This window comes from Ranitomeya variabilis, chromosome 1 (genome assembly GCF_051348905.1).
Source record: "Ranitomeya variabilis isolate aRanVar5 chromosome 1, aRanVar5.hap1, whole genome shotgun sequence".
Classification (NCBI taxonomy): domain Eukaryota; kingdom Metazoa; phylum Chordata; class Amphibia; order Anura; family Dendrobatidae; genus Ranitomeya; species Ranitomeya variabilis.
In genome coordinates, this window is record NC_135232.1 from 985,606,214 (window position 1) to 985,627,289 (window position 21,076).

Genomic DNA, 21,076 nt, shown 5'->3' on the forward strand with positions numbered 1-21,076 from the left:
GTGCCTAACAAACCCTAGACACCTCGACACAGCCGGAGGACTAAATACCCCTATAGATGGAAATAGGAATGCTATCTTGCCTCAGAGCAGACCCCCAAAGGATAGGCAGCCCCCCACGAATAATGACTGTGAGTAGGAGAAGAATAGACACACGCAGGTAGAAAACAGGATTTAGCAAAAGAGGCCACTCTAGCTAAATAGGAAAGGATAGGACAGATTACTAGGCGGTCAGTATTAAAATCCTTCCAAAAATATCCACAACAGATAATACAAAAAGTTCCACAATCTAACTAAAGACATGGAATGTATATCTGCCACTCCAGAGAATCCAACAAGACTGAGAAAATACTGACACAATCTAAGAACAAGAAAACACAAAGAATAGCACTGAATTGTGAAGCACACAGCATGTGTACCACAGGAAAAAAAAACAGACACTTATCTTTGCTGATTTGGCAGAAAGGCAGGAGGAACCAGGCAGAGGTCCTACACCTCCCAACAACAATTGTCAACTGGCAAGGACTAATGAATCCTGCACACCTAAATACCCCAGTCAGAACTGCAATCAGCAGACACACCTGACCAGGACTGCAACCCAGGGACAACTGCATTACCACCTACTACCACCGGAGGGAACCCAAAAGCAGAATTCACAACAGTGCAGTGCTGCTCTGTCGGACACCATTAACCACCCAGACTTGGGTCAGGAAAGCGCTCTATTAGCGCACAGTGCCGCACAGAATTTTTTGCCAAGTACCATCTTACACCCCATGATGGCATTCACCTCGTATTCATCCGTGGATGAGCCCAATGTCCCAGCAGATGACTCGGAAAACCAGGACATGTGGACGGGCTTTAGGAGGGACACATGAAAGGTGTCGGTGATGCCAAGGTGTAGAGGAAGGGCCAGTCGGTAGACCACAGGATTAACCTGTTCCAGGACCTTGAAGGGACCTAGGTAGTGAGGCACAAACTTAGTCGACTCAACTCGCAGCCTAATGTTACAGGTGGAGAGCCACACTAAATCGCCAGGAGCAAAGGTTGGAGTGGGGCACCGATGTGCATCGACGGAGACTCTCATTCTCTCCTTGGAGGCCTGGATAGCATCCTGCGTGAGGTCCCAAATGGCACGTGCCTCCACAGCCCAGTCTGCCACTCTGGAGTCAGTGGAAGACACAGGCATGGGTACAGGAACCCGCGGATGCTGGCCGTAATTAAGGAGTAATGGAGTCTGCCCAGAGTCGGCTAAGGCGATGTTCAGGGCAAACTCCCACCATGGTAGCAAGGATGCCCAGATATCCTGCCTGGCTGAGACAAAATGTCGCAGGTATGTGACCAGGGTCTGGTTGGCCCTTTCTATCAACCCATTTTTCTCGGGATGGTATGCTGAAGAGAGATTCAGCTCGATGCTGAGAAGACGACAAAGCTCTCTCCAGAACCAAGACACAAACTGGGGACCCCGGTCACTGACAATTTTGTCTGGCATACCATGTAGGTGGAAAACATGCTTAATAAACAACGCCGCCAAGGCCCGTGCAGAAGGTAGTCATGGAAGAGGCACCAAGTGCACCATTTTGGAAAAATGGTCAGTGACTACCCAAATAATGGTGCAGCTATGGGACTTGGGTAAGCCCACCACAAAGTCCATCCTGACCATTTCCCAAGGCCTGTCTGCCACCGGCAGGGGGTAAAGTAGCCCAGCAGGCCATGGTCGAGGAGACTTATTCTTGGCGCAGGAGACACACGCCCGAATATAGTCTCCGACATCATGGGCCATATGCGGCCACCAGTACGTCCTCGCCAGAAGCTCAGATGTCCTCTTGGTCCCAAAATGTCCACCCACCCTGGATGAGTGAGCCAAAGAGAGAACCTCCGGTCACAAATTAGATGGCACAAAGGTCTTGCCCAGGGGCAGAGACTCTAGCAAAACCAGGGCCACGGTCCTCAGGCTCTCCAAAGGGACAATTAACCGAGACTCCTCCTCCTCTACTGATGACACTACAGAGCAGGAGAGATCATTGGCATGGATGTTAATCTCCCCGGAAAGATAATGGAGGGTGAAGTGGAAGCAGAGAAGAACAAGGACCATCTAGCCTGGCGAGAGTTTAGCAGCTGGGCAGTCTGTAAATAAAGCATATTTTTGTGGTCGGTATACACTTGGAAAAAAAAAGAGCCCCCTCCAGGAGGAGTCTCCTTTCCGAAAAGGCCAACTTCACAGCTAGCAACTCCCTGTCCCGATAGAATAATTCCTCTCAGCTGGTGTGAAGGTTTTGGAGAAAAAGAAGCAAGGATGCTTCCGACCTTGAGCATCCTTTTCGAAGGGGACTGCTCTAGCACCGACGGATGAGGCATCCACCTCCATTATAAATGGTTTATCTACATTGGGGTGATGTAGGATGGGAGCGGTAGCAAAATGAGACTTAATAGAGAGGAAGGCCTTGGAGACCTCCTCCGACCACAATTTGGGATTTGCTCCCATCTTGGTGAGGGCTACCAAGTGAGCTACCAAAGTTGAGAAGTGGGAAATAAACTGGCGATAATAGTTAATGAACCCGATAAAGCGCTGCACCGCTTTGAGAGAATGGGGTTCCTGCCAGTCCATCACAGCCTGTAGCTTGGCAGGATCCATAGCCAATCCCTGGGGCGGAGATGATATTGCCAGGGAAAGGCAAGGACTCCTGCTCAAACCCACACTTCTCCAACTTGGCATAGAGGGAGTTTGCCCATTGGAGGTCGAAGACTTTGCAAACATCTCTCCGGTGGGAGTCTATATTTGGAGAGTAGATGAGAATATCATCCAGATAGACTATGACTGAGGTGCTGAGCATATCCCGGAAGATATCATTCACAAAGTCTTGGAAAATGGCAGAAGCATTACAGAGCCTGAAGGCAATCACCATGTATTCATACTGCCCATCCCTGTAGTTAACTGCTGTCTTCCATTCGTCCCCCTCACGGATGCGAATCAGGTTGTAAGCACCCCGCAGATCAAGCTTAGTAAATACCCTCGCTCCCTGCAACCTATCGAATAGCTCAGATATCAGAGGCAGAGGGTATTTGTTCTTAACAGTGATTGCATTAAGACCCCTGTAATCTATGCATGGACATAGTTCTCCTTTCTTCTTCTGCACGAAGAAGAACCCCGCCCCTGCAAGTGACACTGACTTCCTAATGAATCCTCTTGCCAGATTCTCCTGGATGTATTGAGTCATCGCCTCCATCTCTGGGAGAGATAGGGGATAGACTCGACCCCGGGGAGGCTCTGCACCAGGCAAGAGGTCAATAGGACAGTCGTAGGGGCAGTGGAGTGGAAGGGTCTCCGCAGCCCTTTTGGAGAACACGTCCGCATAGGACCAATATAGCTTAGGGATAGAAGAAAGATCTGCGGGTACTTCAGTAGTAGGAACCTGAATGCACTCCCTCAGACATCTACCCTCACAAGATTCACTCCATCCTAGAATTCTCCCAGAGGACCACTTTATATGAGAAGATTGGTGGAATAGCCATGGTATCACTAGCAGAACCTCATCAATTCCCTCAGGAATGACTAGCAGGGAGATAATTTCCTGATGGGATGGAGACATGGATAAAGTAAATGGAATGGTCTGGTGTGTTATTTGTGAGGGCAGTCGACCCATTCACCACTCGTACAGTCACCAGCTTGGCAGGCATCACCAGGGGTATTGCGTGGCATTGGGCAAAGGCAGAGGACATAAAATTCCCCTCCGCCCTGGAATCCACACACAGCTCGACTGTAAGAGTGAACGGGCCAAAGGTGATTGTCCCTTTGAAGGACAGTTTGGAGGAAAATGTCACCGTGTCTAGTGTACCTCCTCCTACATCCACTAGATGCTGATGTTTTCCCGATGCTGGGAACATCTGAAGGCAAGATGTCCTGACCGCCGGCAGACATGACAGACCTTGAGTGCATGAGCGATCTGAGACTTAGGTCCCGCTCGTGACACCTCCATGGCCTCATGTGGCTCGGACACCTGGAATAGAGATTCCAGAGGTATGGCGAAGGTTGGAGCCAGCGGAAACCTCTGCCTATACTGGGCTTGCTCCAACCTACGCTCATTAAAATGAAGGTCAATGCGAACTAATACAGCATTTAACTCCTCCAGTGTGGCGGGAATCTCCCTAGTGGCCAAAGCGTCCTTCACATGGTCAGCCAACCCCCTAAAAAATACAGGGATTGGGGTCTTATCCGGCCACTCCAGCTCAGATGCTAAAGTACGGAAGTGGAAGAAAAAATGGCTGACCAAGGATGAGCCCTGTGTCAGTGCCAGCAGTTGGAGCGCTGTACCATGGGTGACTTGAGGTCCCCAAAAAACCTGTTTCAAAGTGCTCAGAAACCACAGAGCACTCTGCACCACATGATCATCATGCTCCCACAGCAGGGAAGCCCACTCCAATGCCCTGTCCAACAATAAAGTTATTATGAATCCCACTCTGAGGGGAAACGTGCAGCCAGAAGCTCAAGATGTATCACACACTGGTTCACAAATCCCCTGCATGACTTGCTAATGCCAGAATACTTATCTGGCAGCGGGAGGCGGGATAAGATCGGAACAGGGATGGCAGTGGACAAACTAGCTGCAGCCACGCTAGCTGCCTGAACAGCTACTGCGGTAACATCCACAGCCGAGGTTGTGTGCTCGAGAGCCGCCAACCTGCCATCCAGCTGCTGGATGTACCTCTGCAATCGCTGTTCGTCCGCCATTACTAGCCAGACCCTGGCCCTAGTATAATGTTAGGGCTAACGGAATGCACCAAATAATTATAAGGATGGTATAAGGTGCGTTCACAGCCCGAGGTCCACCGTGCAGAGATGGAACCTGCTGCTGAGTAATGACGGACTATATAACAGTATAATGTGGATACACACATGGGTTAGCTTCAACCGGTATGAAGGAAGTGAACCCTGTTGCGTCACAGGGCCGCGGTACCGCACAAAAAACGCAAGCAAAGAGTCACATAACTCTCCAAAAAAAAAAGAAAAAAATAGAACGGCACTAGGTAAGGCGATATTTGATGGATGGTTAGGACAAGATGTTGCACAAGCCAATATCTCATGTGACCATGAAGCGGTTTTGGTTTCAACTCGCACTGCAGTGCTCAACCAAAAAGTAATCCATAATGAGAAATATGAAGAAAAAGAAATAGTGACTCACCAAGCGATGCGTTTAAAAGTCCTTTCATTCTCCCACTTAGTGGGGTGAGGACATACCTCTAGGGCGGCGGGCGTACACGAAGGTGCAAGGAGCAAACAGGACTGTCCATATTTCTCAGCCACATAACTCTGTCCCAAGACTCAGGGAAATAGTTCCTCTAGACCTCTTGTGCTCGACACCGCTACTGGGGTGTCAGAGATTAACAGAACTAATAATTTACTGCACAAGAGTGGGTGCAGTGCCGCTCTGGCAGATGCCACTAACCCCCCAGACTTGGGTCAGGAAAGCGCTCTATTAGCACCCGGCGCAGCACTGGCGGTCACTGCTATCAGATGCTGTATCGTGTGCTAGCTGTGCGGGAAAGCACTATCAGGCACTAGAGAGCTTCCACCATTTGCGAACAGTCAACAACACTAGGGATGGGAATGACTCGGAGCTTTCATCCATCGACAGGCATACATCCACACACACAATAATAAGTTTATACTAGCGCATGGCCGTGCGACCATGCGAACCTTTTATAGCGGCGGCTCTCCAGGACCTTCCTTGTGGTCCAATGGGAGCTGCTACAGGACCTGAGCATGTGACCCCGACCTCCAATGACAGGTCGTCCCTTGGGCATGCTCAGAAGAAGAAAAGCAGGATTTAGTCCCAGGGATGCCTGCGTGCCGCTGATCAGTACTGGTTACAAAGGCTGAGCCAGGAAGGACAGCAGTAACCAGCCACACAGTATCAGCTCGAGCCAGATGCTGGGACTGACATCTCTGCTGAACAGACTCCACTGCAGCTGGAGGAGAATGGGAGACCACAGAGGAGATGGTTCGAGATTCCCCCTGTGCAGCAGCAGGAACTCGACACCTAACAGACATTACTTCACATCTGGATAATATTAAAAATAAATAATTTGAATATTAAAAACAATTTCATTAAAAAATCTGATATATGCACAAAAGGATAAGACTAGTGTTGAGCGATACCGTCCGATACTTGAAAGTATCGGTATCGGAAAGTATCGGCCGATACCGGCAAAGTATCAGATCCAATCCGATACCGATACCCGATACCAATACAAGTCAATGGGACTCAAGTATCGGACGGTATTCCTGATGGTTCCCAGGGTCTGAAGGAGAGGAAACTCTCCTTCAGGCCCTGGGATCCATATTAATGTGTAAAACAAAGAATTAAAATAAAAAATATTGCTATACTCACCTCTCCGACGCAGCCTGGACCTCACCGAGGGAACTGGCAGCGTTGTTTGCTTAAAATTCGCGCTTTTCCTTCCTTACGTGAAGTCCCGGCTTGTGATTGGTCGCGTGCCGCCCATGTGGCCGCGACGCGACCAATCACAGCAAGCCGTGACGTAATTTTAGGTCCTTCAGGATTTTAAAATTACGTTCTGGCTTGTGATTGGTCGCGTCGCGGTCACATGGGCGACGCGACCAATCACAAGCCGTGACGTCACGGGAGGCTGGACACGCGCGCATTTTAAAATGCGCGCGTGTCCTGCCTCCCGTGATGTCACGGCTTGTGATTGGTCGCGTCGCCCATGTGACCGCGACGCGACCAATCACAAGCCAGAACGTAATTTTAAAATCCTGAAGGACCTAAAATTACGTCACGGCTTGCTGTGATTGGTCGCGTCGCGGCCACATGGGCGACGCGACCAATCACAAGCCGGGACGTCACGGGAGGCAGGACACGCGCGCATTTTAAAATGTGCGCGTGTCCAGCCTCCTGTGACGTCACGGCTTGTGATTGGTCGCGTCGCCCATGTGACCGCGACGCGACCAATCACAAGCCAGAACGTAATTTCAAAATCCTGAAGGACCTAAATTTACGTCACGGCTTGCTGTGATTGGTCGCGTCGCGGCCACATGGGCGGCACGCGACCAATCACAAGCCGGGACTTCACGTAAGGAAGGAAAAGCGCGAATTTTAAGCAAACAACGCTGCCGGTTCCCTCGCTGAGGTCCAGGCTGCGTCGGAGAGGTGAGTATAGCAATATTTTTTTATTTTAATTCTCTCTTTTACACATTTTTACATTAATGTTGTTTCGATACCAATACCCGATACCACAAAAGTATCGGATCTCGGTATCGGAATTCCGATACCCGCAAGTATCGGCCGATACCCGATACTTGCGGTATCGGAATGCTCAACACTAGATAAGACATTTTTAGTAAATGTGTAAGAAATATTTGTCATTTTTTGTTCTAGGTATTAGATTATGTATAGCTGTGTATGCTTCTATATTTTTAACTACAACATCCCTGATGATAGTAATCTTGTGAAAAAAGATAATATCTGAACCATTTCACCATGAAAGATCTACTTGTATTTATAAGAGAAGTCTTACAATTTTCTTGTGTATGCCACATTTTCAGTAATTTATTGCATTTTTTATGGTATTTAAATTATCTTCATTTCTGACTTTTCATTTGCACATAATCATGAACGTACACTAGTTTGATTACACATTTACTGGTGGTTTTGCAATTACCTGGGTTCCAAAAATTTTTTCTGTGGTCCTAATGTGTCTTTGATATTCACATTCTACGGGCTGGATTACTTTGATGCCATCTTCATTAAACACGTAGAACAAATTTCCAATTCCAAGACCTTAAAAAGAAATATGCTTCAATGTGAATGTAAGCTTATATATTAGGGACTACACATGTAAAAATACCTAGCTAATTAGGTATAAAATACGAGCTAGGTACTGCTTTTATTACTCCCATTTAAAGCATCAAATTTGATTTTCTACAACCTTTTCAAAATATTCCAGGAAAATAAAAATATGTTTTTAAATTCACATTCTACCCAAAAAAGCTATAAGGCTACGTGCCTATGATGAGTTTTTAGTGAATTTTGATGCTGCATATTTTCACTGCATCAACTATGCAGCATCTTACAGATCTAGCAAGGTGGCTGGGATTTACAGAAATCTCATGCCCGTTGTGATTTTTTTTACTCAGCATAAACTGACCTGCAGTGCATGATTCAAATCAACATCATGTTAATTTCTCTTGAGAGTATTTTCAAATAATAAAGGAAACTTGATTTCCAGAGACCTAGCAACTAAAAAATGCATAAGGCATGTGGTAAGGGATGGGGAAGTGGATGTGCTGATGATGCACGCAGACGTTGAGGATTTGGAACACAAAAACACGCCCATCCATGGCACATAGCTTCTTCTCCCACAATCCAGGGAGGAACGGGACACCACTTCTGAAGCCACACCAGTGCGAACATGTGGTTGGTTGGATAGTAGATAATGCTTCCAGCATGCTTGCCAGCACCAGCCACTCTTCCACACATTCCAGTCTCACCAGCCAATTGACTGGATAACTTAATCCTCACCTGGATCCTCCTTCCTCCCACCATGTTGACTCCCAGGAAACCAGCGATCTCACATTTAAACACTCTTAAGAGATTTTTACAACATAATTTCTTGGTTGCGGCCTCTTGCACCGCATGTTCCAAGATGGACAAGAGGAGATGCTGTTTGGTAATGCACAAAACTTAGAACCGCCACGGACACAAAAAGATGATGGTGGGGAACTGCAAATTTTGTCTAAAGAGGAAGAAGATGATGAGAAAACGTTGGCGATAATTCAGGTTGTTTTTAAGTCAGGAAGCTAGGAGGACCAGGGTGCGGTGGATGACAATGAAATAGCAGATGATGAAGTCACCAACAACCTGGGAAGCTGGCATGCAGAGCAAGGCCAGCAGTGCTCAGGGGGAGGGATAAGCAGCACCAAAACAGGCAGGAAGAGTCAGTGGGGTGTCCAAAGGAAGAAGGAAGCAACAGTTTGACAGAGCGCCAACACTTGTGAGTTTCTCTGTCAAAGAGTTAGATGTTCCCCAGTCTGGGACATTTTTAAAGAGCGTTATGAAGCAAAAAATGGTTGTTTCCCAATCCCCTGTCTATGACACTGGCACAGATGCCTCCCGCCCTGCACCTGTCCATGCACATTCTGTCCAAACACAGCGTTCAGCTGTCCCTACCCCAGACCTTGGAATGCAAAAGAAGTTCCCAGCCACTCACCAACAGGCCCAAATGCTTAACAGGCACATTTTAAGGCTGCTTGCCATAGAACTGTTGCCAATTAGGCTTGGAGATATGGAGGATTTCTGCTGATTCATAATGGCTGCCATCCCTCAGCACTCAGTTTCAAGCCACTATTATTTCTCCTAGAGTGGTACCTGATGGCTAAACACATTGTGGAGGCTGGGGTGTAGTACCACCCTGGCATGGCACATGTGGTTCCTACACTGAAGATTGCTAGTTTTCCCATTGACTCCTATTACACGTGTTACTCGATATGAGTTACTGGCATCTGAGCAATTTAGTGCTTGCTCACCCCTAAAACTGTAATTGTAAAAAAACGCACTCAAAAAAGCAATGAAAAAATGCAAGTAATCTAATTTACCTAGTAGGTGCATACATGATGCGGAAAATCTGCAACATCAAAAAATCACCAAAAAGCTCATCATGTGAACGTAGCCTAAAACTTCATAACCATGTTACTGTTCTTATATGTCCCTTTGTGTGAATTTGCAGCTATATACTGTGACTTCATATCAGAGCACTGATGCTGATCTTAAGCGCTCTTCCTGCCTTCTGGGACTCTATGTCAAAGATTAGGGGGGCTTTGATTACTTCTTGCTTCCTGCTACTACAAGCCAGTTCCCTGACCATGTCTTATCTTCATGTGCATATTTGATGTCCCCCCTGCTTTCTCTGCTGTCCTATACTATCATGGGTCACATATCATTTGTGAAGGACCATCAGGTGTGTTTGTGTGCTGTCAAGGATCATTCTGTAGAATGAGCTTAGCTTTTAGAAAACTGTAAGGGCTACATAAAAATAATGAAATATTAGCTTGTCAAGCCGATGACAAGCCCATCTTTTTGATGCTGTCATTTATTTTATCTTTGTGTTAAGAAACAACTAGACGACAGCTCTTAGAAAATGAGTTTACGCTCTTAAGACCTATATTTTCACTTGATATTCATTACTTGCCCAAGAACACTAATTTAATGCATAATGTGCAAATATGGTTTTGTCATGGGACAAGTTGAATTTTAAGAAAACACACAAAAAAAACTTTGTCAAAAGACTTAACCTCAAATTCATTGTAAGGGGCACAGAAAAATATATTTTTATCTTTCCCTATTGGGTAAAATAAAAGATAAACACAGCATTTAAAACAACTATTGTGATTTTTACAGAGAGAGGACTTTCAGGAAATATTTTAAAAAATGTAGCATTTTGGATTTTTTTCTCTTTACAAATTTTACTGATTGGATTAATTAATTGTATAGTTTTATAGAGTGGACTTTTATGGACATGGTGACATGGTGATGCCACACGTGCATACTTTTATTTTTAAAATATATTTATTTTGTTAAATAATAAATTAGGAGTATCAAAATGTTTATATTTTAATTTTTTTCATATTTTTTTGTCTTTGCTGTATCTGTTATTCCCCTCAGGGGACTTGAACTTATGATCATTTGAGTTTGTTTTTTAAATGTCAATATTTCTGGACATAGTGATAATCATTGTCCCCTTTGAAACCCAGCTATAAACTGTGTTTCATCAGAGATCAGTCATGACAGGAACATAGATCTTCAAGAAACTTCCAGCTGCCATGGAAACTAATTTTTCCCATATAAACATGTTACTAATGGCACCTAGACTGGCATTCCGCAATGCCAGTGCACTATTAATGATGTTGTGGTATTTAACAAGTTAACAGTCATGGGCTGCTGCTAGAGGCAAATCTTGGCTGTGGGTCACAGCCATTATTTGCTGGCATGGCATAGGCTTATCCTGTGACAAGAGGTGTAATGAAGTTGGGGAATCTCTGGTGGTAATCATCATCAAGCAGAATTGGAAGATAGTTAGCAACTACCTGCCTGTAAGCTATTAGCCCCATACACAAAAATAAAAAAGTCATGAATAACATCTTTAATGCTGTTGAAGGAATAATAAAAAACATAACGATAGGACTGTGGTATTTCTTAACATCTTATGCATTAATCAATTGAACATAAATCAAAAGAAAACACCTTTGCTGTAATGTTTCTCATTCTTTTCTATTCTAGGACAAACAATAGCAAATGTTATATTTGATCTGCAACATGTTTTTAAAAGTCACACCTGAATTCTTCTAGCAGGATACATTGAAGAATAATTTACAATATTTTCAAAAACACCACACTAGCTCCATTTTTAAAATACAATAAATATCTTTACATAAATTTGTCTCACAAATAGAATACAAAATGAAACAAAAATAGTTACAATAATTGACACAAATTGAAAGAATGCAGCTCACACACTTTAGATCTGTTGAGGGCTGTAACATTGGTGGAGGGGAACCAAGTCTTAAAAGAGAAAACAACAGGAATTACCACCTTCTTTGTGTATCAGCTTGATGCGGGATAGATGAATTGAACTGCCATGGGTGCCAGGAATTTCACTGGTGTGCTAAGCAGTAGCAGACAACATTTGAGAAATTTGACATGTCCAAACGGAAGTAGATAAAAGTAAAAGGTCTTTATTGTAAATCCATAAAACTACTAAGGTAATACATTAAAATCTTATGACGCGTTTCTGGAAACCGCTCTTAGGCCAGGGTCACACTTGGGAGTTCAATGTGAGAAACTCGGGCGAGTAAGCTGCATAGAAATACATGCAGAGGCACGCTCAGGTCCCGAGTGCCGGAGGCAGTGCCCAGACTTGATGCGAGAGACTTGCGCGAGTTTCTCGCATTGAACTCGCAAGTGTGACCCTGGCCTTAGTCACAGAATCTAGATCTTTTACTTTTATTTACTTCCGTTTGGACATGCCGAATTTCTGAAATTCAAGTCTTAAAAGACTTTCCACTTAAGCTTCCCATGAGAAAAATCCAACAAATAAGATAGTACGGCAGATAAGTTAGATTATCTCTATAAGATTGTGGAGAAATTGATCTACGTTTATGATAATGTGCCAGCAGAATGTGAACAATCGAAAAAGCTTCTATTCTGAACAATGCATGAATTTATACAATACAATTTTATCACAAACCTATAGCATAATGGATATTCTCTGTATAGGATCATCAACATAATTTGAAAACACTCGTTGGAATTTATAAATGAATGGGAATAAAAGCAAAAAAATAAAATAAAACAGACAGTACTTTCTGAATACCTTCTTTGCGCCACAATATATTTGACACTGCAGCATGTATGGAAAGAAAAAGAAAAACACAACAGAAGCAAAGAAAATGTGAATATGTAAAACATTGAATGAAAACACATGCATTTAAATTGTTCTATTATACTGTATATTCATAACATGAAATTACAAAAAAAGTTATGACATGATGATATGATATGATAGCAGCAAAAGGCCTGGCCACAGTGATGAGAAGAGATAGCTGAAACACATCGTAAAGATCCTCATAATTAAACTATTACTCTTATTACTCTTTCCATTGTAGAAACTTTCTATTGAAACCACCAAGGACATTGCCTTACAATAAAGGTTATTTTCCATAAACATTACAGATCTTAATGAAACAGTTGTGGCAAACTAAGCATGTGACTAAGTTCACACATGCATATGAAAATTCACCACTTTTTTTATCCAGATAAAATTACAATTTTAGAAAAGTACTAAAAATTCATGTAATTCGCACATAAGTTCATCAGTAAGCTGAGCAACACGCAGTATAAAAAATAAAGCAGTTTTATGATAAATGAATTATTGTAGGCCATAGTTAGAATGCCATAAAGAACTTTTCATCCTCAATTAATTGATCCGAGACAACAGTTTGCAGGAAAATATATTCTGAACTCATCAGCCGTATGAATCATATACTACTACATAATACAGTACTATACTGTACACATTTTTGCATTCATTATTACAATGAATTTTGAGTACAAAGATTTTTGAGAAAACATTGAAATATGTAGGTGAGTTTTATCCATAAAATGTTTCAGACTAGAGCATGTTGCAATTTTTATTTCCATAAATACCTATTCAATAACATTACGTGTGCTTTCCATGTGAGGCGCGCTTTTATACTAACAACATTCGGATCAAAAGTAGGCTCATGTGAACCTAATCTGTAGGTTAAATTCCCTTGACAAGCAGTTGGAGCGCTTTTGATTCTGCATATTTTCATTTAACAAAAATTACAATTTTTTACTGCTTTACCCAAGTGAATTGGATTCATAGAAATCTCATGGCCACTATGCTTGACCAGTGGTTCATTTTTGAAATTTCCAAACATGTAATGTTATCATCCGTTAAATATGTGTTTTATTTTCAGATTTTCCCATAGACTTGAATGTGATAAGGAAAATCAGCTCGTAAAAGATATTGCATATGTGTTTTTAGTGCCTTTCTGCCTTGGAAAAAGCATAAAAAATTTATGTAATTCGCAGATAACTTCATCAATACATTTTTTTTTTTAAGCTGAGTAACAGGAAGTATTAAAAATAAAGCAGTTTTACGTAAAACATGACATACAAATAGAGACAAAAAATGCAGATGAAAAAAATGCAATAAAAACACATGTAAAAATATGCCCAAAAATATGTGGAAAAAAATAAAAGTAACCTAACTTGACTATTGGCACAGAAATGCAAAAAATATTAGCAATGTCAAAATAATGCCAAATAATCAAAGTTGGAACTTAGTCTTAGTTTGGCGCTCCTACCCTATCTGCATAGTGTCCATTCCCTTATTTTATATGAGAGTGGCTCTGCTACTGAAATACCATAGAGAACAGCATCGTAAGGCACAGAGTAATAAAGTACAGATGACATTTGTGACATCTATACTTAAAATCTACGATCATAGACTTCATAAGGAACTACGATCATATCATAGAACCCCATAAAGAACTCTTCATCCTCAATTACTTGATTCAAGACAGCAGTTTGAAGAAAAACATATTCTGAAAGCATCAACTCTATGAATCATACACTACTACATATTACAGTACTATACGTTTATGCTATATCTTGTCCATTATCATGTTATTTATCATTACAGGTGATTATTAATTCTGTTTATTTGTTGCATTCTTTACAATGAATATTGAGTACAAAGATTTTCATGAAAACATTGAACCATTTTTGAACCATTTGATAATTTGCCCAGTGTAAAGTTTAATGTGTTGCATCATATAATATAATAGTTAATGCTGAAAATATTTAAATAGGTGAAGCTGAACTAAATGAGGATATACAGTGGGGCAAAAAAGTATTTAGTCAGTCAGCAATAGTGCAAGTTCCACCACTTAAAAAGATGAGAGGCGTCATAGGTAGACCTCAACTATGGGAGACAAACTGAGAAAAAAAAATCCAGAAAATCACATTGTCTGTTTTTTTATCATTTAATTTGCATTTTATGGTGGAAAATAAGTATTTGGTCAGAAACAAACAATCAAGATTTCTGGCTCTCACAGAACTGTAACTTCTTCTTTAAGAGTCTCCTCTTTCCTCCACTCATTACCTGTAGTAATGGCACCTGTTTAAACTTGTTATCAGTATAAAAAGACACCTGTGCACACCCTCAAACAGTCTGACTCCAAACTCCACTATGGTGAAGACCAAAGAGCTGTCAAAGGACACCAGAAACAAAATTGTAGCCCTGCACCAGGCTGGGAAGACTGAATCTGCAATAGCCAACCAGCTTGGAGTGAAGATATCAACAGTGGGAGCAATAATTAGAAAATGGAAGACATACAAGACCACTGATAATCTCCCTCGATCTGGGGCTCCACCCAAAATCCCACCCCGTGGGGTCAGAATGATCACAAGAACGGTGAGCAAAAATCCCAGAACCACGCGGGGGGACCTAGTGAATGAACTGCAGAGAGCTGGGACCAATGTAACAAGGCCTACCATAAGTAACACACTACGCCACCATGGATCCTGCAGTGCCAGATGTGTCCCACTGCTTAAGCCAGTACATGTCCGGGCCCGTTTGAAGTTTGCTAGAGAGCATTTGGATGATCCAGAGGAGTTTTGGGAGAATGTCCTATGGTCTGATGAAACCAAACTGGAACTGTTTGGTAGAAACACAACTTGTCGTGTTTGGAGGAAAAAGAATACTGAGTTGCATCCATCAAACACCATACCTACTGTAAAGCATGGTGGTGGAAACATCATGCTTTGGGGCTGTTTCTCTGCAAAGGGGCCAGGACGACTGATCCGGGTACATGAAAGAATGAATGGGGCCATGTATCGTGAGATTTTGAGTGCAAACCTCCTTCCATCAGCAAGGGCATTGAAGTTGAAACGTGGCTGGGTCTTTCAACATGACAATGATCCAAAGCACACCGCCAGGGCAACGAAGGAGTGGCTTCGTAAGAAGCATTTCAAGGTCCTGGAGTGGCCTAGCCAGTCTCCAGATCTCAACCCTATAGAAAACCTTTGGAGGGAGTTGAAAGTCCGTGTTGCCAAGCGAAAAGCCAAAAACATCACTGCTCTAGAGGAGATCTGCATGGAGGAATGGGCCAAAATACCAACAACAGTGTGTGGCAACCTTGTGAAGACTTACAGAAAACGTTTGACCTCTGTCATTGCCAACAAAGGCTATATTACAAAGTATTGAGATTAAATTTTGTTTCTCACCAAATACTTATTTTCCACCATAAAATGCAAATAAAATGATAAAAAAACAGACAATGTGATTTTCTGGATTTTTTTTTTCTCAGTTTGTCTCCCATAGTTGAGGTCTACCTATGATGTAAATTAAAGACGCCTCTCATCTTTTTAAGTGGTGGAACTTGCACTATTGCTGACTGACTAAATACTTTTTTGCCCCACTGTATTTAGGAATAACTATGAAAGTATTAAAGTGACCATGAGCTCTATGGCAAATTATTTAACATTTGTTAGTCAATTACAGAGTTACAGAACTATTCTTACCTTGATTTTCATAAATCAAGGAGAGTGTACATATGTATCAAATTTAAAAGATATTAATAGGGAATAGAGATATCTTAGTATTAGAGAAGAGCAAATTAATTTGTGTGAAATTGAATTCTTAATTTTACAAAAATCTGCATTTTTGAGGCATTATATTGTTCACAGAAATTCTTATAGAAATTCTTATACCCACCTCACTGCTCACTTCTCTCTCCACAATGCTACTCTCTGCCACCTTGATGATCACTTTGCAATCTTCAGTTTTCTCTCATTGCGGAGGACTTTTGGGTGTTATGGTTCATGTCAGGGTTTTTGCAGGTGTATGGGAGGTCAATTGTATTACATGGTCTTAATTATTATTATTATTATTCAATTTTATAGGGCCATTTATTCCATGGCGCTTTACATGTGAAAAGGGGCAAATATAGACGAATACATAAAACATGAGTAAAAAACAAGGCACTAACAGGTACAGAAGGAGGGAGGACCCTGCCTGTGAGGGCTCACAGTCTGCAGGGGATGGATGAGGATACAGCTGGTCGTGCAGCGGTTCTGTAGGTTGAGGACCACTGCAGGCTGTAGGCTTGTCGGAAGAGGTGAGTCTTCAGATTCCTATTGAAGGTTTCTATGGTATGCGAGAGTCTGATGTGTTGGGGTAGAGAGTTCCAGAGTATGGTGGAAGCATGGGAGAAGTCTTGGATGCCGTTGTGGGAAGAAGAGATGAGAGGGGAGTAGAGAAGGAGATCTTGAGAGGATCGGAGATTGCGTGTAGGTAAGTACCCGGAGACCATGTCACGGATGTATGGAGGAGACAGGTTGTGGATGGCTTTGTATGTCATAGTAAGAGTTTTGAACTGGAGTCTCTTGACGATAGGAAGCCAGTGAAGGGCTTGGCATAAGGGAGAGGCTGAGGAATAGCAGGGAGACAGGTAGATTAATCGGGCAGCAGAGTGTAGGATGGATTGGAGTTCTACCAGAGTGCTAGAGGGGAGGCCAGAGAGTAGGAGGTTGCAGTAGTCAAGGCGGGATATGATAAGGGCATGCACTAGTGTTTTTGTGGTGTCGTGGTCAAGGAATGCGCAGATCCGGAAAATATTTTTGAGTTTGAGATGGCAGGAGGAGGCAAGGGCTTGGATGTGTGGCTTGAAAGAGAGGGCAGAGTTGATGATCACCCCGAGGCACCAGGCGTGTGGGACTGGGGAAAGTAATCAGCCATTGACATTGATGGATAGGTCTGGTGGATGGGTAGAGTGAGATGGGGAAAGATAATGAATTCTGTTTTGTCCATGTTCAGTTTTAGAAAACGAGCAGAAAAGAAGGCCGAGATAGCAGACAGACAGTGTGGGATTTTGGTAAGTAAGGAGGTGAGGTCAGGTTTGGATAGGTAGATCTGCGTGTCATTGGTGTAGAGATGATACTGCATATCGTGGGATTCTATGAGCTGTCCCAGGCCAAAGGTGTAGATGGAGAAGAGTAGGGGTCCTAAAACAGACAAACCGACAGACACAGGGCGAAGTGAGGAGGTGGTGTGGGAGAGGGAGACATTGAATGTTCAGTCTGTTAGATGTGACGAGATCCAGGATAGGGCCAAGTCTGTGATGCCAAGGGATGAGAGGATCAGTAGCAGAAGGGAGTGGTCCACAGGGTCAAAGGCAGAAGACAGGTCCAGGAGAAGGAGGACAGTGTAGTGTCACTTGCTATTGGCAGTTAGTAGGTCATTGGTGACTTTAGTTTCAGCAGTTTCAGTTGAGTGATGGGGTCATAAGCCAGATTGTAACCGGTCAAAGAGGGAGCAGGAGGAAAGGTGGGAGGACAGTTCATGATGGACATGTTGTTCCAGTAGTATTGAGGCATAAGGGAGAAGAGATATCAGGCAATAGCTAGACACAGAGAATGGGTCAATGGGGGGCTTTTTGAGGATGGGTGTGATCTTGGCTTTTTTGAAGGATGAGAGGAAGATACCTGTTGTGAGTGAGAGGTTGAAGAGGTGTGTTAGGGTTGGGATGAAGACCATGGCAAGGTTAGGGATGAGGTGGGACGGGAGCGGGTCAAGTGGGCAAGTGGTGAGATACTTGATGTCTTGACGTCTTGACGTATGCTATTGATCTCCTGCACACTTGTGAAGAACCATTCTGGGTGCAATAGCACCTGCAATTTTGGCCAAGTGCAACAGAAACAAAAACTCAAATGCATCAGCAGGGATTCATAAGATGAAGCAAGGAACAGAGGGGAGAGTTCAAGGATTTTTTCTATTTTTTACATATTTCGTTTATTATTACATTTATTATGCTCTGGGACCACAGCATAACAAGACACGTTAAATTTGCAGGGGGTAACTTTGAACGGGTGAATTCAAATTTTTTTTCTGATCCACTCATTTCTACTCAGTATACTTGCTAAGAACACTGCATTCTAGAAACCAAAAGTATTTTGAGTCTCTGGCCAGGGGTATGAAAAATAAAATCCATAAATACATCTCCATAGAGTGGACATGTGACCATCACATTGAACATATGAGATTAATTATAACTGAGGAAGTAAAAAGAGCCTACTCTTCAATGTCTATTGAAGTCAGACTACCTGCCATGAACAGGTAATTACAGCATAGATCTGCTCTTACAGCTAGAAACTAAGTCTAGGATGCATATACACAGAGGTGGAAAAATACACTTCAGAGTCAAGAACTTAATCTATTAAAATGATAACTATATCATCAACATATCTTTGATATAATTTAATATGTTGTAAAAATCTGTTACTCTCTGAATAGACGTATTTCTCCTCGAAGAGGCCCAAAAATAAATTGGCGAACGTACATGCTGCCGGAGTTCCCATCAGGGGTTAATAAAGGAAAGAGATTTACCTTCTGCTTCAAGTATAGTACTATGGATCTGCAGATACGCCTGGCAATAAGAAAAAACTGGCACATTTTGGAGCGGGATAAGGAGTTAGCCGACATTATAGCGAGAGGTCCTCTGACAGCCAATAGACGCAGCGCAAGATTAAGAGACAAATTGGTGAGAAATCGTGTTGTGAAATCTAATAAAAATTGGTTGAATACCAGCATCCCGAAGGGAAACTTTAGGTGCGGGCACTGCCCTTTTTGCAGCCAGTATGTCACTGAGCGGGTCTTACAAATGGGAGCAGTAGATCATATGGTCAATGAGTTTATAACCTGTAAAACAGATCATGTAGTATATGTAGTTTTCTGCCCATGCAGATATTATTATATAGGGAAAACTCTGCATCCGATGTATGTCCGTTTTTGGGAACATTGTAAGTCTGTCTTATCAGGGAAAGGTGTGCCACGCCTGATCTCCCATGTGAAGGAGAAACATGATGGCAATCCAGGGATACTCACGTTTGCTGGGATTGAGAACGTTAGTCTGCCCATTCAAGGGGGAAATTTGGGAAATTTGCTCCTTAGATGTGAAGCGAGATGGATTATGCGCACTGGCGCAATGGGGCCGTTAGGGTTCAATAGTAGGATGGATATGTCGGTATTCCTGTAGTATGCGCAGTAGTGGGTGCACAGCTTGTAGTAGGTACGATGTCATTACATAGGTTGTAGGTCCTTTGGTTGAGAAGGTAATTGGTGGTGCTTTTTGTGAATATTAAATTGTTTCATCTTTGTGACAGAAATATGCATGTTTAATACTCCGGCCAAGATCGTTTCTTAAATACTGCTGATTATGTGTAATTTTGTTTTTAATATGTGCAATTTTAATATAGTGTATTTCTTGGTTTGTGGGAGGAGTTCGGCTGGGGGTGTGTGTTATGGCCAGCCCATTACTTCCACCGTTCTGTCCTCACACATACTGACCCGTAGAAGCGCAAGCACAGCGCGAAACGGACGTCGTCTTCCCATGCTCACACGAGCTCCGGCTCCTACTCCCCCGGCCATGAATTTTATCTGAAGATGGAATAAAGTGTTGATTTTCTGAGATCGGTGAGTGCCTTCTTATTTTTTCTTGCATATGGATTGGATATATATAGATGTATATAGATATACAGTATATATATATTCCATGCAGTGGAATCAGAGGTGGACATACCATACACTCACTTTAAGTTCCCAATAACTGCCAAGGAGTGAAAACAGCTGTGGCCTTGTCCATCACTTTATTATAGGTAGCAGAACTAAGTCTCCTGACAAATTGGTGGCAGCGGTGAGATCTGTGTGATCTATGCAGTGTTATCCCTGACAAACTGGTGGGATCTGTGTGATTTCCTCTGGTGTTCTCCTTGACAAACTGGTGGCAGTGGTGGGATATGTGCACTTCCCCTTGCTTTTCTTTGTGACAATGACTAATATCAGTCTTAGATTTTCTAATAATAATATTTTTTTCACATAGCGCCAACATATTCCACTGCCCTTTACAATTAAGCAGGGACATGTACAGACAATAAAGTCAATACAAAGTAACACACAATTCAACAGTTACTGGAGAAGCGAGAGCGCTGCTCACAAGCTTACAATCTATAAAGAAATAGGAGATGCCCAATAAGAAAAAAAGTGCTTGTCATTGTCAGGACTCTGAACATTTTGATTACCTTTTGTGCATTACTGCCCTGGCGTCTTTGGTCTCATGTGCACGGTGTCTTGCTGCTATAAAACTCCACCCCAGCCTTTAGTCTGTGCTAGAGTATTCTGCCTTGCATCCGGCTCCTGAAAACTCCCTGGCTTTGCACCGGCACTTGCACCTGCTCCTGTAAACCTGTGTGGAGATCCTGCTACTCAGCTCTGAGTTTCTGCTGCATACATCGGTTTCCAGTAATCCTCCATCTGGCTGCTTGTGTTTGTTTCCATCTGCAATTGCTGGACATGTAAGCTGTTGCTGCTCTGCTTAAACCTGAGACTTTTACCCAGGCCTCCCTGGTTGTGCTAAGATATTATTTGAACAGCCTTATAAGCATATCTATCTGTGTTTGGACTACAAAGGACTTATTTGTGT

General features: G+C 42.9%; 1 protein-coding gene across 2 annotated transcripts in view; it reads right to left on the reverse strand.

The window, feature by feature from the left end:
* The window catches only part of FSTL5 (follistatin like 5), a 1,228,096-nt gene that overhangs the window by 143,318 nt on the left and 1,063,702 nt on the right, over nucleotides 1-21,076 (reverse strand). For both annotated transcript variants that reach the window (XM_077279443.1, XM_077279444.1), the window contains one exon: nucleotides 7,675-7,793. In XM_077279443.1, the coding sequence (XP_077135558.1) occupies nucleotides 7,675-7,793 (119 nt within the window). The remainder of the gene's footprint in view (nucleotides 1-7,674; nucleotides 7,794-21,076) is intronic.